Source organism: Lactuca serriola, chromosome 8 (assembly GCF_051521515.1).
Source record: "Lactuca serriola cultivar US96UC23 chromosome 8, Lser_US96UC23_V15, whole genome shotgun sequence".
Lineage (NCBI taxonomy): Eukaryota > Viridiplantae > Streptophyta > Magnoliopsida > Asterales > Asteraceae > Lactuca > Lactuca serriola.
The window spans coordinates 261,145,759-261,162,139 of NC_136415.1; the positions used below are offsets into that span (position 1 = coordinate 261,145,759).

General features: G+C 39.4%; 1 protein-coding gene across 1 annotated transcript; it reads right to left on the reverse strand.

Moving 5' to 3' along the window:
- Positions 1–12,936: 12,936 nt before the first annotated feature.
- Positions 12,937–13,377, reverse strand: LOC145068060 (uncharacterized). Its single transcript, XM_079015051.1, has one exon. The coding sequence runs from the start codon at positions 13,375–13,377 to the stop codon at positions 12,937–12,939; it is 441 nt and encodes a 146-aa protein (XP_078871177.1).
- Between the last annotated feature and the right edge of the window lie 3,004 nt (positions 13,378–16,381).

A 16,381-nucleotide genomic window follows, 5' to 3' on the forward strand; every position in this document is an offset into this window, starting at 1 on the left:
ACCATATCCAAGTAGGTACTCTGACTAAGTCCAATTAGTCTTTTACTCCGATCTCTCAAGATCCTTATCCCTAGAATATAAGTAGCTTCTCCTAGGTCCTTCATAGAGAAACACTTCCCAATCCAGGACTTAACTTTCTGCAGAGTTGGGATGTCATTTCCTATGAGTAGTATGTCATCCACATACGATACCATAAAGCTAACTATACTCCCACTAGCCTTGACATACACACAAGACTCATCTTCACTCCTAGAAAAGCCAAATTCCTTGACCTTTCATCAAAGCAAAGATTCCATATGTGAGGTGCTTGCTTCAATCCATAAATGGATTTCTCAAGCTTACACACTCTATTAGGGTACTCGTTGCTGACAAAATCGTCTGGTTGACTCATGTAAACATCTTCAGCCAACTTTCCATTAAGGAAAGCGGTTTCGACATCCATTTGCCATATTTCATAGTCATGAAATGCAGCTATGGCTAACAGAACCCTAATAGACTTAATCTTGGCTACTAGAGAAAAGGTCTCATCATAGTCCACTCTAGGAATTTGAGAGAAGCCCTTTGCAACCAGTCGAGCCTTATAAGTGTGTACTTTACCATCCATGTCGGTCTTCTTCTTGAAGATCCATTTGCACCCTACTGTCTTACGACCTAGTACATTCTCAACCATGTTCCAAACTTGATTTTTCATACATGGACTGTATTTCGCTGTCCATTGCCTCTTTCCACTTTGCTGACTCAGGGCCTGCCATGGCTTCCGTGTAACTGTTAGGTTTATCTAGACCTATCAGTGTCTCATCATTGATAAGTGTATCACCTTCTGTAGTAATATGGAATTCATAGTAATGCACAGGAGCATTCCTAACCCTTGTGGAACACCTCAGAGGTACAGACTTGTTAATTGGCTCAACAGGAGTTTCCTCCTCAAGTTGAGTGCTAAGGTTTGAAGTTCCTTCACCGTTTGACTCTTGAATTTCTTCAAGATTAACTTGCCTCCCACTATTTCCTTGGCTTATGAACTCTCTCTCTCTCTAAAGAAAGCCCTCCTAGCTACAAAGACCACATTTTCACTAGGTCTGTAGAAGAGGTAACCAAAGGATTGTTGTGGGTAGCCGATGAAAATACACCTCTCGCTTCGAGGTTCGAGCTTATCATGAGTCTCGCGTCTCACAAAAGTTGTGCAACCCCAAATCTTGATGTGGTCTAGTTTAGGTACTTTACCAGTCCACATCTCATGAGGAGTTTTGGCAACTTTCTTTGTAGGGACTAGATTAAGGATATGGGCGGCAGTCTTTAAGGCATACCCGCAAAATGAGATTGGTAGCGAAGCTCGACTCATCATGGAACGGACCATATCCAACAAGGTTCGATTACGCCTCTAAGCCACACCATTCAACTGTGGTGTCCTGGGAGGTGTCAATTGTGAGACAATCCCACATTCCCTAAGATAGTCAAGGAACTCTGAACTAAGATACTCACCACCACGATCGGATCGAAGCATCTTAATGTTCCTGCCCAATTGATTCTCGACTTCCTGTTTAAATTCCTTAAACCTTTCAAAAGTCTCTGACTTATGCTTGATTAAGTAGACATATCCATATCTACTGTAATCATCAGTAAAAGTCAAATAATAACGATTAGCATCCCTTGTGGCATGTTTGAAGGGCCCACACACATCCATGTGTACAAGGTCCAACAAACCTTCACCCCTCTCATAAGAACCTATGAAGGGTGACTTTGTCATTTTTCCAAGTAAGCATGATTCGCAACTATCATCTGAATTTAGGTCAAACGACTCCAAGACTCCATCCTTCTGGAGTTGGCCTATGCGTTTCTTGCTTATATGTCCAAGACGACAATGCCATAGTGATGCTTTATCCAAGTTTTTATTATTCACAAAATCAATACACAAAACATTATTTCCTAAGTTATCAACCACAGATACTGTTTCATACACGCCACCACAAGGTAATGCTTTAAAATAAAGAACATTATTAAAGAAAGCATTAATCGAACCAACTTTATTATCAAATGAAAAGGTGAAACCTTGTTTATACAATGCATGAAAAGAAATAATATTTCTTTCCATTTCTGGCGAATAACAACACTTATTCAAATCTAAACTAAACCTACTACTTAGCGATAAAGTATAAACTCCAATCTTGGTGACAGGTAAAGCTTTCCTATTACCCATGATTAATGTAACAGCCCGGAATCTCAGGTATTGTTAAAATTATGTTTTTGGGGTGTTTTAAGAGGGGACTCGGCGAGTTGGAGCCTAGACTCGCTGAGTAGGATCGCAGACCTGGTCGCGGGTTCGCGACTGGACTCGACGAATCCAGATATGGACTCGGCGAGTCTGCGCTGTTTAGCGAAAACCCTAACCGTTCAGGTTTGGGACGTATAAAAGGGACTTATTGGCCGTCATTGTTCATTTTAGCCTTCGGAGAGGAACCCTAAATCGATTGTGTGCATCTGGAGCAAGGTTAAAGGCCATTGGTGACTTTGAAGGAGTTGTTGTGCAAGGAAGAGAAGGGCTTGGCTAAAGGAACAGCAAGGGAGTCACGTTCTGAGGATTGGGGACACAGAGAGTACATCATCCAGGTAAGAATTCGAGTATACTCTGCTATGTTGATGTGTTTATGGAATTAGGGTTTATGGAACCCTTTTGTGGCTAGATTGAATGTTACCCTAGTCCCCCAAACGATTGTAACCCTGTATTGGGACCTTTGGAGGTCCAGAATGTCCCATGCCTGTGCATTTCGGGAATTGATGAAGGTTTTGGATTGGAATCCTTATGCCTTAGGTCAATAGGTAAATTATAAGTCTTGGGGTGTATCATGAGCACCGAAATGAGGACCTTACGTGATGGATCAGTCTAGGAAGGCCAGACCTATGAATGGTCGGAGCAGTTCTGACCTTAGGAAGCAGTTTGAGCGGTTGCATGGCATGGACTCGCCGAGTCCGATGAACAGACTCGGCGAGTAGCTTGAAGAATAACTGGGACTCGTCGAGTTGTTCTTCAGACTCGGCGAGTTGAGTCGGGGTGGCCCCGCGATTCTTCCAGGAGTAACTCGTCGGGTCAAGGAGGATACTCGACGAGTAGAAGGGGAATCTTAGAGGATTGGAGGACGTCTAGACTCGCCGAGTCGCTCTAGCACTCGCCGAGTCCGGTCAAGTTGACCGTTGACCGTTGACCGTTGACCAGAGTTGACCTATGTGTGACTTCTTAGGGGCAGTTAAACTTAGAAGATAAAAGTGTTAATAAGAGATATATGATGTTATAGGGAGGTTGTAGCTCGGCGGATCGAGCACGAGTGATTTCAGGATTTGCTAGCTTTCAGTATTCACGAGGTGAGTCTTCTCACTATACTGTACCCGGAAGGGATTGACTGTGTGACCGGAAGGTCAGGTATTATATGCGAAATGTATGCTATATGTGGTAAGTTATTTGTTATATGTGCGATTATGTTATGGGCCGGAAGGCGATTATGTTATGGGCCGGAAGGCGATTATGTTATGGGCCGGAAGGCGTTGTGTTATGGACCGGAAGGTCGGCGTGGGTAGGACCTTAAGGTTTACCCAGCAGGGCCAGAAGTCCCCTGAGACACATGGACCGGAAGGTCAGGGCCTGGAAAGGCGTATGTGCGTAAGTTGTATATTGGGGAACTCACTAAGCATTTATGCTTACAGTTGTTATGTATGTGTTTCAGGTACTAGCGAGGACCGTGGGAAGGCGCCGGCGTGATCGGTACACACTGAAGGATGTTTTTACGATCTTGGGATTTAGACAATTTGTATTTGACATGACACTTAAATTGTTTATGCCTTGTTTTGAATGAAAATACTTTATTTTTAAAATGAAAAATTGGTTTGAAAATTTGCGTTGTTACAATTAAGTTTATTCTTCCTTGCTCCACATTCTCACTTCTTCTTAGTCCCTGCAAATCAGAACAGATACGAATACCACAACCAGTATCAAGGACCCAAGAGTTAGAATGGGGTGAGTTATTAGATAAGATAGTGTAAATACCTGCATGGTTGGGTTTTAATTTCCCATCCTTCACATCTTGCTGGTATTTTGGGCAGTTCCGCTTCCAATGTGATTTTTCATGGCAATAGAAGCATTCAGCCTCTTTTGGGTCAGAAGAAGGAGTGACGAAACCTTTCTTGGTTCCACTTGAAGAAGAGCCATCAAGGGTCCGAGCCTTGGTACCCTTTGATGATCTCTTTCTCTTCTTCCCTCGACTTTTCCCGGTTGCCAAAACCGGAGTGGAGTTTGGAGTAGGAGTGTTAACAACCGACTTCCCCTTAAGACCTGTTTCAGCGGTCTTGAGAAGTCCCTGAAGTTTGCTGAGTGTGACCTCTTCCTTATTCATGTGAAATGTCATGCGGAATTGATCATAGCACGATGGTAAGGAGTGCAAAATGATATCTATTGCAAGCTCCTCAGGGAAGTTCACATTAAGCTTCAGCAATTGATCCACATACCTTTGCATTTTTTGCATGTGGCTCGTGACAGATTCCCCGTCCTTCATCATGGTTGTTATCATGGAGCAGATGATTTCATACCTCTCTTGTCGTGCACTTTGATGGTATCTTTCCATCAGATCTTGGTGCATTTCATAAGGGTAGAAATCCTCATAGGACTTTTGGAGTTCCGCTGTCATCGTGGCCATCATGATGCATGCCACTTTGGTAGCATCCCTTTCATGTGCCTGAAAGTCAGCGATCTCCTGGGGAGTTGCAGTGGTCTTATTAATCTCCTTAAGCTCCTTGTCAAGGAGATATTCTTTGTCCTCGTAGCGGGTAATCATCTTGATGTTTCTGATCCACTCATTGAAGTTGGATCCATCAAAAGTGACTTTCCCACACAAGTTCATAAGGGTAAAGGAGCCATTAGGATTAGAGCCAGAAGCATCATTGTTTGTAGACATCTGAAGGAAGAGGACAAGATTAGTTTAGATATTAAGAGAGTCCTTAATAAAACACCCAAATGTAATATTAAGGCTAGGATCCAATCACAATATATTATAACTTAGAAGAGGTATGCCGTAATCCAAGCTATAACATATTTGAAAGGTAGGTGAATGGCGATTCACCAATTTCCACCACGAAAACCGAAATATTTAATATTGGGTTTTTTGATTGGTTTCTTAGAAATTCCTAGATTATTTTGAGATTCAATGAACTTTTCAAAGGCATGTTTCAATCTCGAGTGTGCCCTCCAAGTTTTGTGAATGGGATACCGAGGATCACAAAACGAGGTGTGAAGTAACCATGCAAATCACTTGGTACCCTTCAATTTTATCACTCAATCGAGGTGCCGGTAAACCACACACGCTCCACCGATACTATAATAAACCTTAAGTCACCCTTTACCTACCTTGTTAAGTCCAAGTTAGTGTGTCGGTTAACCACACACGCTCCACCAACGATTTAAACAAAGTGTAAAGTGTAATTTCATGGATTAGCACCTTATTCACATTTTTCCTAAAGTAACTAAGATTGGGAATTTAATAAAACATTTAGTTACTTTATAATATTCATCATACTTTTAATGAGAATTTATAAGTCCTTGTCCTACCCGTTCGGCTAACGACCCTCCACCAGTCAAGCAAGCGGTGGGTGAGAGTGGACACCCATTAAGTTGCCATTTTATAGGCAACAACCTTATACCCACCTTATAGACCGGCTTCATGAATGAGGCGTACTAGCGGTAAGACGACTTTAATCTTATATATATATATATATATATATATATATATATATATATTAACTTATAATATTATAAGTATAAGGGTAGAATTTTAACTTTTAAAATTCTAAAGGGTTTGGAACTAAAGTTTTAACATGACTTTACTTGTTCCAAAACTTGAGGGCAAGTTTTGTAAACTTTCAAAACTTTTCATTTCTTGTAACTTATGAGTTTATTAGGGTATTAAAAATGAAGACTCTTGTCACACCCCAAAACCACGAACGGCGGAAACGTTCAGGGGTGGAGGACGTCATGTACAGTATTACAACAGTGTAATATAATAAACAAGCAACAACATCATCCATTGCATTATAAGTAATGTTTTAATACATGTGTGTTCTTTCATTGTAATAAGACACCAAAAATATACAATCAAAATAAAAGACGAGACTTGTCTGCTCCGTCTTCTCAAAACCTGGTCATCGTCCTGTCTACTGCTGACCTGAGAATACAAGTTATTTTGAAAGCGAGTATCAGCTTTAAAGCTGGTGAATTCATAAGAAATTAAGTGTCGTTGTCTTGCTTATGAAAATCTGTTATGAAGGCCATGTAAGCCTTTAAATGAAAATGTTGATGTAAGTATGAAATCCCTAGAAAAACCCTTATTTTCTATAAGTATGAAATGTAGTCTTCTACCAAGGCCCGAATGTTTTGTTATGACAATGTAGTCTTATACCAAGACCCGAATGTTTTGTAAGTAAAATGATAGTTTTCCTTTGGTTGATTAGTACTAAAGTACTTAGTCTAACTCATCGTTTATGTGAAGGTATCACAAAATAAAGTAAACAGGAAAAATCACTAATGTAAGTGTTATCCCGAGGTATTATGGCTAACACGACGAATATAACTGTTATCCCGAGGTACTAGGGCTAACATAACATATATAACCTAATAAACATCTGAAGATTGTCCACTTGTCCTATGTAGCAGCAACAGGGCGGAGGAATGGTTAGTCCCTGTAAAGGTACTCCTAGTATAAGTAATAACCGTAGGCATTCGTAGATGTTCATCACCCACTGTTGCTAACAGATGGGTTCCGGAATGGTTAGTCCCGTACGTATATCCTGAGGTACTGGGGATAGAGGCCCATCTAGGTATCCCGAGGTACTAGGGATATGCAGGAAGATTTACACAGAAGGTACTAATAAATCATCCTCGCAATTCGTGATACAAGTATTCATGTTAATGTACACAGTTAAGTGTATCTACGTAAAGGTACTCATGTAATGCGTTCATTTAAGCGTGTTCATGTATCATGTAAGTATATGTAAACGTACTCATGTATCATGTAATCAAATGTAAATGTACTCATGTATCAGGTAATGTACTGGTATAGACTCATGAATGAACTGACTCTTGTGTGATTCCTTGTAATAGGAATTATGTTTGATATCTCCAAATTATCCCTGTGATAATTTACTGGAAGGTAATTGGTTGTTCAAGTAGGTTTATACACTCTTATTACTCAAGAGTGTGAAAAACTAAATGAAAGTTGTAAACTATAACATCAATACATATATAAGAATATAAGTGTACATGCATTAGTTCAAGAGTGTAAAAATGGTTTTGTAAGACATCTTATGGATTTTGAACAATAATTAACAATGACTTGATGTCATTTTAATATACATTTCAAAGGTAAAACATTCGATAACAATGTGTTTTTAAGATTTAAAACCATTTCTTGCGTCACATTTTGTAGTATGTGAAATCTGTTAAATGACAAACACAGTTATACAATGCTTATCAATGATTTAATAACATGTTTGTTTCTACTTGTATCCCCCCCTTTAAAGCATTTAAAATCATTTAAAACATTGATTAGGGGTATGAACTCACCTGTAGTTGGTGATTGGGATGAACTGAACGGTATAGGATGGTTAGGTGTCAAGCGAGGACTTGTACACACACTATGATCCTAATGAACATATAATCACACATATATGCACTCAATTAGTCTTAAGTTACTAATTGATAAAGCTAAGACATCCTAGACAAAATAAACACTTTATATAAGTGTTTTAAGCCCTAAGGATTGCATCTAAGCTATTGTAGGACAAGGTACTTGTGTTTAGGGTTCCAAAGGACCCCATATATGAGTTTACTCCTCATATACTAACACACATGGAGTTTACGGTTGTAAACTCTTGAGTTTACGGCCGTAAACTCCCAACCATGGGGTATTTGTGTGTTTTGAAGTCCCAAATGATTTCTAGAATTATTCCAAGTTGGTGGTTCAATTCTTGAAAGGGTTTAAGGCATAGAAACACTCCATTTAGGAGTTTACAGACCTAAGGCCATTTCCTTTGGAGTTTACGGCCATAAACTCCATTGGAATGGTGTTCTTGTTGTTTTCAAGTCTCAATCATAGGTGGTATAAGTTCTAGGCTTTTATTCCAAGCATATGAAGACATTAGGCACACTTTGGTGCCATTCTTTCATGTTTACGGCCCAAGAACAAAGTCTTGGCCGTAAACTCACTTTGATAAGTGATTTTGATGTGCTTAAGGCCTTAGATTAAATGGGAACTAGTCTTGACAAAAGTCTTAAAGCTTTAGGTGCCTTAAAACACCATTTTGAGTTTGAAAAGGGAGTTTACGGCCTAAGAAATTCTTGGGCCGTGAACTCCCAAACTTGGGTGATTCTTGGTTGTTTTCTTGTCCCTAACACACATACATATGAGTCTAAAGCAGTTGCATAACACTAGGGTCGGTCTCGGCTTTGTTTCGGGAGTTTACCGCCCAAGAACACCTTGGGGAGTAAACTCCTAGATCTAGTGATTTAGCCTTCTACATCATGTTATAAACACATAATAAGCATTCTAACACTACTAGAAAGAGTTACTCATGTTTTGGTATAAAAACCCGAAGATCCGTGAGAGAGAAAATGGCTTTTCTCTAGTTGGAAATGTGAATAATGAATGAATTTGGTTCAAAAATCTATTTATAGTCCTGAGACATTTTTGGCAAAAAATATTTTTATTCCTGAAATGATCTCTAATATAATAGAGTGGTGGAATAATAGTGTTGCACAAAACCCTAGTGCACCCACTCTCCTGATATTTCCTGAAGTGTAAACCCTGAATTACTCAAACTACGCGAAAAAGTCTGAAAATTAACAGTGACTGCTATAACTTCTATTGAAGTGATATAGTTTGTACATAATGGAAATTTCGAGTTGTCACAACTCTTCATCTTTATAACCCATGTGTTCTTCTAATGGTTTTAAAGCAAAGTGACTTTTGGTTTTCCATAACTTGAGGACAAGTTATGGACTCCATTAAAACACATAATGATCAAGAATTAATCTACCACATAGGTTACAAACAATTCCTATGATCATCTAAACATCATAAGATCAAGAACATGAACATGAACACTATCATGAATCAAAATTACACTTAAAACTTTGTAACTTTGATAACTAGTTGTTGTAAATGGATTAGGAAAGACATTACTCCATCTAAAATCAGTTTTCAAGTACCAAAACATTTTACGGTAATGTTTCTAGTCCATTTCCAGCAAGTAAAGTCGAAAATCTGCATTCTGAGGCTCCGACTCGGCGAGTAGGTTGAAGATACAAGTGAACTCGGCGAGTCCCCCCATGGACTCGGCGAGTTCATCAGGCAGACAACAAGCTTTTCGACTTTTTTCAACTTTTTAGCACAAATAACAAACAAACAAGCCTAGGCTCTGATACCACTGATGGGTTTTGAGCATTCTAACACTTCCTAAGTGTACATGCAACCCTAATAACCTTGGATCTATGTTTGTCTAATTATCATGCAAAGTTGAATTCCAAGGTTATATTCCTATCTAGCATACACGGGGAACAATTTTAACTTGAATGAAAGATAGAATAACTTACCTTGTTGTTGCTTATGATCCTTGAAACCTTGTGAGCCTAGCACCCCAAGTGTGCTGCCTCAAATGCTTCACACAACACCAAATTCTCTTGGAAAGACTTTTGAGAGGATACACACTTCTTAAAATCGGCCTAGCCCTCTTGTTTCATATGTGTAGCAGATTTTGGTGGAGAATGGTATTCTTATATAGTGTTGACACATCTAGGGTTACACCATGTAAACCCTAATGTGTCATGACTCTTCATTTCCATAACCCATGGGTTTGTAACTCCCATGGAGCATCCATGGAGCATCCTATGGGTGGAACCCAACTTGATAATCTGTGGAGCCTCTTAGCCCACTATACAAGATATGAATGATTTAATAATCAACCCATATATTTAATTAGTTATCTTTTGATCAGTTAATTAATTCTTGATCAAACTAATTAAATAATATTATTAATATATTAGAACTTATAATATATTAATAATATCCAAGTGTTATTTCTCTCATTTAGTCTATCCAATTGCATGGTGCCATGCAACCCAAATGGACCATGCCGAGTCGGGTCAAGTACTGACCAGAAATAGTTATGGACTTAGACACCTTATCCAACACTTGTAAGCGGTCAGATAGGCCCACAAGGCATCATCAAGCCTCGAACTCCAATCCTCTCTTGTTAGGTTCATAGTTTTCTCAAGAATACTCTTCACCTCACAATTCAAAACCTCCGCTTGGCCATTCATTTGAGGGTGGTAGGCGGTAGAGACACAATGGGTCACATTGTACTTTTTTAGCAAGGCCTCCATCATCTTATTGCAAAAATGCGTCCCTCGACCACTAATCAAAGCCCTAGGCACACCAAATCTCACAAAGACATTAGATTTTAAAAAGTCGATAACCGTTTTGACATCATCCGATCATGTGGCTTTGGCCTCAACCCATTTAGAAACATAGTCAACCACGAGCAAGATATAAAAGTTGCCAAATGAGACGGGAAATGGACCCATAAAATCAATCCCCCATACATCAAAATTTTCACAAACAAGGATTGGATTTTGTGGCATTTGGTTCTTTTGCGAAATGTTGCCCGTCCTTTGGCACCGTTCATAACTTTTGCAAAACAAGTAACAGTCGTGTGACATGGTTGGCCAAAATAGTCCACACTCAAGGACCTTTCTCAAGGTCCGGCTAGGTCCAAAATGTCCCCCACAATCAAATTCATGAGCACGTGTGAATGTGTTGGGATACCTTTCCATGACCAAAAAGGTAACGATATCGACATACCAAGGAGTAGATTGAGTAATGGAAAAGAGATGCTCATCCGGAAACTCGTCCCGCAATGGGAGAGGAGTCTCATTTGAAGTGATCCGGATTAGGTGATCGGCAACAAGATCTCACATCCACTCTTGTCCCGGATTTCCAAATCAAAATTTTGTAATAGTAAAATCCACCGGATGAGTCTTGGCTTTGCATCTTTCTTTGTCATTAAGTACTTGAGAGTTGCGTGATCCGAATACACAATAACTTTGGTGCCAAGTAGATATTGCCTAAACTTCTCCAAAGAGAATACTATGGCCAATAGCTCCTTCTCCGTGATAGAGTAGTTGCTTTGTGCATTGTCTAGTGTCCTCGATGCATAGTAGATCACATGGGAGACTCTTCCATTCTTTTGACCCAAAACGGCTCCTATTGCATAGTTTCTTGCATCACACATGATCTCAAAGGGGAGATCCCAATTTGGTGCTTGCATGATGGGAATGGATGTAAGCAACTCTTTGAGCTTGTCGAAAGCTTCTTTGCACGCCTCATTGAACTCGAAATCAACATCCTTTTACAAGAGTTGGCACATTGGTCTTGTTATCCTTGAAAAGTCCTTGATGAATCTCCGGTAGAAACCTGCATGGCCCAAAAACGAACGAACCTCCCGAACACAAGTCGGGTAAGGTAAGCTTTGAATAACATCAATCTTGGCCTTATCTACCTGAATTCCTTTATTTAACACATGTGACCCAAAATAAGACCTTGACTCACCATAAAATGACATTTTTCAAAGTTTAAAACCAAATTCGTTTCAATACATCTTTTCAAAATTTTGGTGAGACTGGTCAAACACTCTTGAAAGGAGTTTTCATATACCGTAAAATCGTCCATGAAATCTTCAATTATATTTTCAACATATTCTGAAAAGATACTAACCATGCAACATTGGAAAGTGGTCGGGATGTTACACAATCCGAATGATAGTCTCCGATATGCAAAAGTGTCAAATGGACATGTAAAGGTTGACTTTTCTTGGTCTTCCGGTGCCACTGGGATTTGGTGAAAATTGGAGTACCCGTCTAGACAACAATAATGAGATTTTCCGGCCAACCTTTCTAACATTTGGTCAATGAAAGGTAATGGAAAATGATATTTTCTTGTGCTTGCATTGAGTTTGTAGTAGTCAATACATACTCTCCACCCGTTTTACACGCGGGTGGGGACCATCATACCTTTGTTGTTCTCGACCACCGTGATCCCCGTCTTCTTCGATACTACTTGCACCGGGCTCACCCATTTGCTATCCGAGATTGGATAGATCATTCCCGCATCTAGGAGCTTCAAATCTCTTTCTTGACCACTTCCATCATTGGCGGATTCAACCTTCTTTGCGTGTCTCGACTCGGCTTGCATTCATCATCCATCAAGATCTTGTGCATACAAGTGGAGGTGCTCAATCCTTTAATATTCACAATCGTCCATCCCATGGCTTCTTTATGTTCCTTCAACACCTTAAGGAGTTTCTCTTCTTCAAATTCGGTTAGATGGGTCGATATGATAACCGAAAGTGTCTCATTTTTGCCCAACTAAGTATACTTCAAGTGTTGAGGAAGGACCTTTAGTTCCAATTCCGATGGTTGGACAAGGGAGGGCGGCAATCTTGTGTGAGTTTGAGGTAATTCAATTTTGTTCACACTAAATTGAGTGGTTTTCTTGATCTCTAAATTGTTAACCAATCTTTCAACTTTCGGATCTTATGAGTAGAGTTTTAACTTCTTGGCTAATTTACCACAATCAAATCCTTTGCTCAATAACATCTCCAACATGTCACCATTAGACAACTCGAACAACTCTTGGGTTAATGCTTTGACAACATCAATAAAGCACAAGGTGGAAACATCACTAGGACATCTCATAGCATCACAAATGTTAAAACTTATTGTTTCGCCATCAAACTCCATTGTTAAGCTTCCCACATACATATCAATCTTTGTTCTAGCCATCTTCAAGAATGGTCTCCCAAGTAAAATTATACCCGACTTTGAGGACACTTGTTCATCTAGATCAATCACATAGAAATCCGCCAGGAAGACCATTGGTTCACTTGCACTAGGACATCTTCCAAAACACCTCTAGGAAAGACACTTGTTTTATCCGCAAGAGAGATTATGACACTGGTTTCACTTAAAGGACCAACATTCAATGATTCATACACCGAATAGGGCATGACATTAATAGAAGCACCAATGTCAAGCATGGCACTACTAAAAGTGACATCTCCAATCTTGCAAGGAACCGTAAACATTCCTGGATCTTTGCACTTAGGTGGAAGCTTCCTTTGTAAAACTGCGGGTGCATTTTCGTTCATTGAGATTTTCTCATTTCCCTTCAACTTTCTCTTGTTGGTGCAAAGCTCTTTCAAGAATTTTGCATATCTAGGAATTTTTTTGATTGCATCGAGTAAAGGAATGTTTAACAATGGGAATGACTTATATTTGTTCCTCTTCATCCCTTGGCTTCTTCTTTGAACTACTTTCTCCAGTTTGTTTGCCACTTCTCAAGGTCACCACATTGACATTTGGGTTCTTTTCTGTTTGAGAAGGGATTTTACCACGGGACTCCAACTTGCTTATGGATGTAACTATATCTCCCATTTGTGCTTCAAGGTTAGAGATACTAGTCCTTGTCTCTTTTTGGAATTGTTGGGTACTAGTGGCTAGGGATTTGACAGTGTCTTCAAGGGACATTCCGGAACTACTTGGTTAGGATTGAGGAGGTTGTTGGTGTTGTGGAGGGTGTGGTTTGGATTGATAGTGTGGTTGCGGGTGTTGGTAGTGAGGTTTTGGTGGTGAATAGGAAGGTCTAACCAATGCATTTTGAGGCAATGGTCTTGGGTTGAAGCTCATGTTGGGATTTGGCTTCCAACTTGAATTATTTGCATTTTGGTAACAGGATGGATTGTTGTGGTAGTTTTGGAACTCTCCCGTGGTATTTACATGTTCTGCATCTTCTTGAAGAATGGGACACATATCCGTAGGATGTCCCATTGTTGCACATATTCCACAAACCATCACTTGTGGAGTTTGTCCCATGGCTAGCTTTTGGACAACGAAGGTTAGATCTTTGATTTGAGACTCTAGGTTTGATGTTCCCACTTCATTGATTTTTGTTGAGTTTCTCTCTTCATATCTTGGCGAGGGCCAAAATGTTGTGAATTTGCGGTTATGGTGTTGAAGAGTTGTGTTGTGTGTTGTGGAGTTTTGCTAAAGACATCTCCACCACTTGAAGCATCAACTAGTTTTCTCTCCATTGGTAGCAATCCCTCATAGAAGTGTTGAATGAGGAGTTGTTCCGAAATTTGGTGTTGTGGGCAACTATAACACAAGTTGTTGAACCTCTCCCAATAATCATGAAAAGTCTCATTTTGACCTTGGCGGATTCCACAAATCTCATTTCTAAGACTTGAGACTCTTGAAGCGGGATAGAACTTGTCAAGAAAATCTCTTGCTATATCGGTCCATGAGTTGATTGACCCCATTGGAAGATAGAATAACCAATCATTTGCTCTATCGGCCAATGAAAAGGGGAATGCCCTTAGCTTAATTTGGTCATCGGTTGACCCTTGTGGCTTCATACTAGTGCAAATAATGTGGAACATCTTCAAGTGCTTATGAGGGTCTTTATTCTCCAATCCATGAAAAGTTGGGAGGTGATTTACTAAACTTCACTTCAACTCCAATCGTCCTTCCAAAACCGAGTAATTGAAACCGGTTGGAGTTTGTGTGACATCGAATTCCATCATTTGCCTCAAAGTTCTCTCGGTAACTTCTCCTCCATCCGCCATCGCAATTAGCTCAATAATGGGTGGATTTTGTTGTAGAGGTGGTGTTTCAGGAATTTCTTGGTGAGGGTCAGGACTAGAATCGGGTTCTGTATCGCTTGATGAAGCGGGTTCAACCTCCGGATCCCCGTGACGATTAGAAGTTTGACCATGTTCAACTCACTATTCCTTCGCCAAACGCCTTGCTTCTTTTTCAATTTCCGGATTGTAAATCAAGTCACCTGTACGCTGAGATCTGGGCATAGAGAAACAAATTGATAAAAAAAAATAAACCAATCCCCGGCAACGGTGCCAAAATTTGGTGGTTGTCGAGGTCAACAAAATTAATACCCTAAATATTACACACTAAGAATTGTGTATAGTGGTAAAGGGATCGTATCCACAGAGATTAGTTCAATTAAATCTCTATGTAAATCACTTGCTCAAGTAATTGTAAAACAAAAGTAAAAGTAACATGGGGGGTTTAATTCTTTTTTATTGTTTGACAAAATTAAAACTAGCTAGAATGTAAATATGACAAGTAAACAAGTAAAAGATTTGATTAAATTCAATGAAGTGAAATTTGTTGATTTTGGGATATACCACATGGATGACATAGTTGACTTATCATTAGACTAAAAGGAACAACACTTGTAAATTGGTTTAACTTGGTTATAGCAATTCATAAGCACAAATTACCTCAACTCTTCTTAGATATTAAAATGGTTAGAGGATCTCTAACACATTCCCTTAATTAAAGTCACAAAATCAATGAATCATATAATCTTGTGAAAATCAATTAGCTTAGTTCTAAGAGTTACCAAATCCATAAGATAATCAAATGCTTACATTATCATTATGGAGGAAACATTCCCGTGGTCTAAATGAAATGAAAACAAACATATAAACCATTTGCTGCTTACTAATTTGAGGGTCCATTACATAAACAAGAAATTAGTCAAAAATAAATAAATATTTATTCTTCTAAGCTCATGATCAAAGATAAACAAACATAACAAGATGTTTAGCTAGAAAACATTCCCATAAACTTCAACACAAGATAACATTTAGTCTTCAAAGCAACCAATCATCCATGGGATTAAACCCTAATCAACCAAATGAGTATTTAGCCAAGCATGGCCAAAGTAAAAGAAATACAAGAAAGTTTAGAAATACCAAACATTGTTCTAAGTGCAAGATGGAAAGAAATAACACCAATGTTCAAATTCTTCAAATTCTTCCAAAGTGTTCTTGAGAGAAAAGAGTAGTCTTCTCCAAGTGATTCCCCTCAAAAATGCTTCAAATCTCCAGCAAAAAGGCTTCATTTCCGGATTCAAAAATTTCCCAAAAGCTACCCACCAGCCTTCCAAAAATAGAGTCAACAAGTCAAAACCCGGGTTCACATCAGCACCATTCACGCGGACCGCGTATGGATCCACGCAGACCGTGTGGGTCTCGCTGATTGCATGCCTTGACCCATTAAAAAGTACAATCCAGCCCAATCTTTTAATTTATGCTCCAGCCCACATGCACAACTCTTGGGAGCCCAATTTTTTGGATTAGTGTCTAAGCCCGTAACCATATTTGGTAAGTACTTGACCTAGTTGTGCATGGTCCTTTTGGGTTGCCTTCACCAAAGCAACTTGACTGGAGAAATAAATAGAGAGAGAGGTTATTATGATTTATTAATATA

What these genes read in the sequence shown, in the direction of transcription:
- LOC145068060 (XM_079015051.1), bottom strand. Translation starts at nt 13,377, where the DNA reads ATGAAGAGGAACAAATATAAGTCATTCCCATTGTTAAACATTCCTTTA.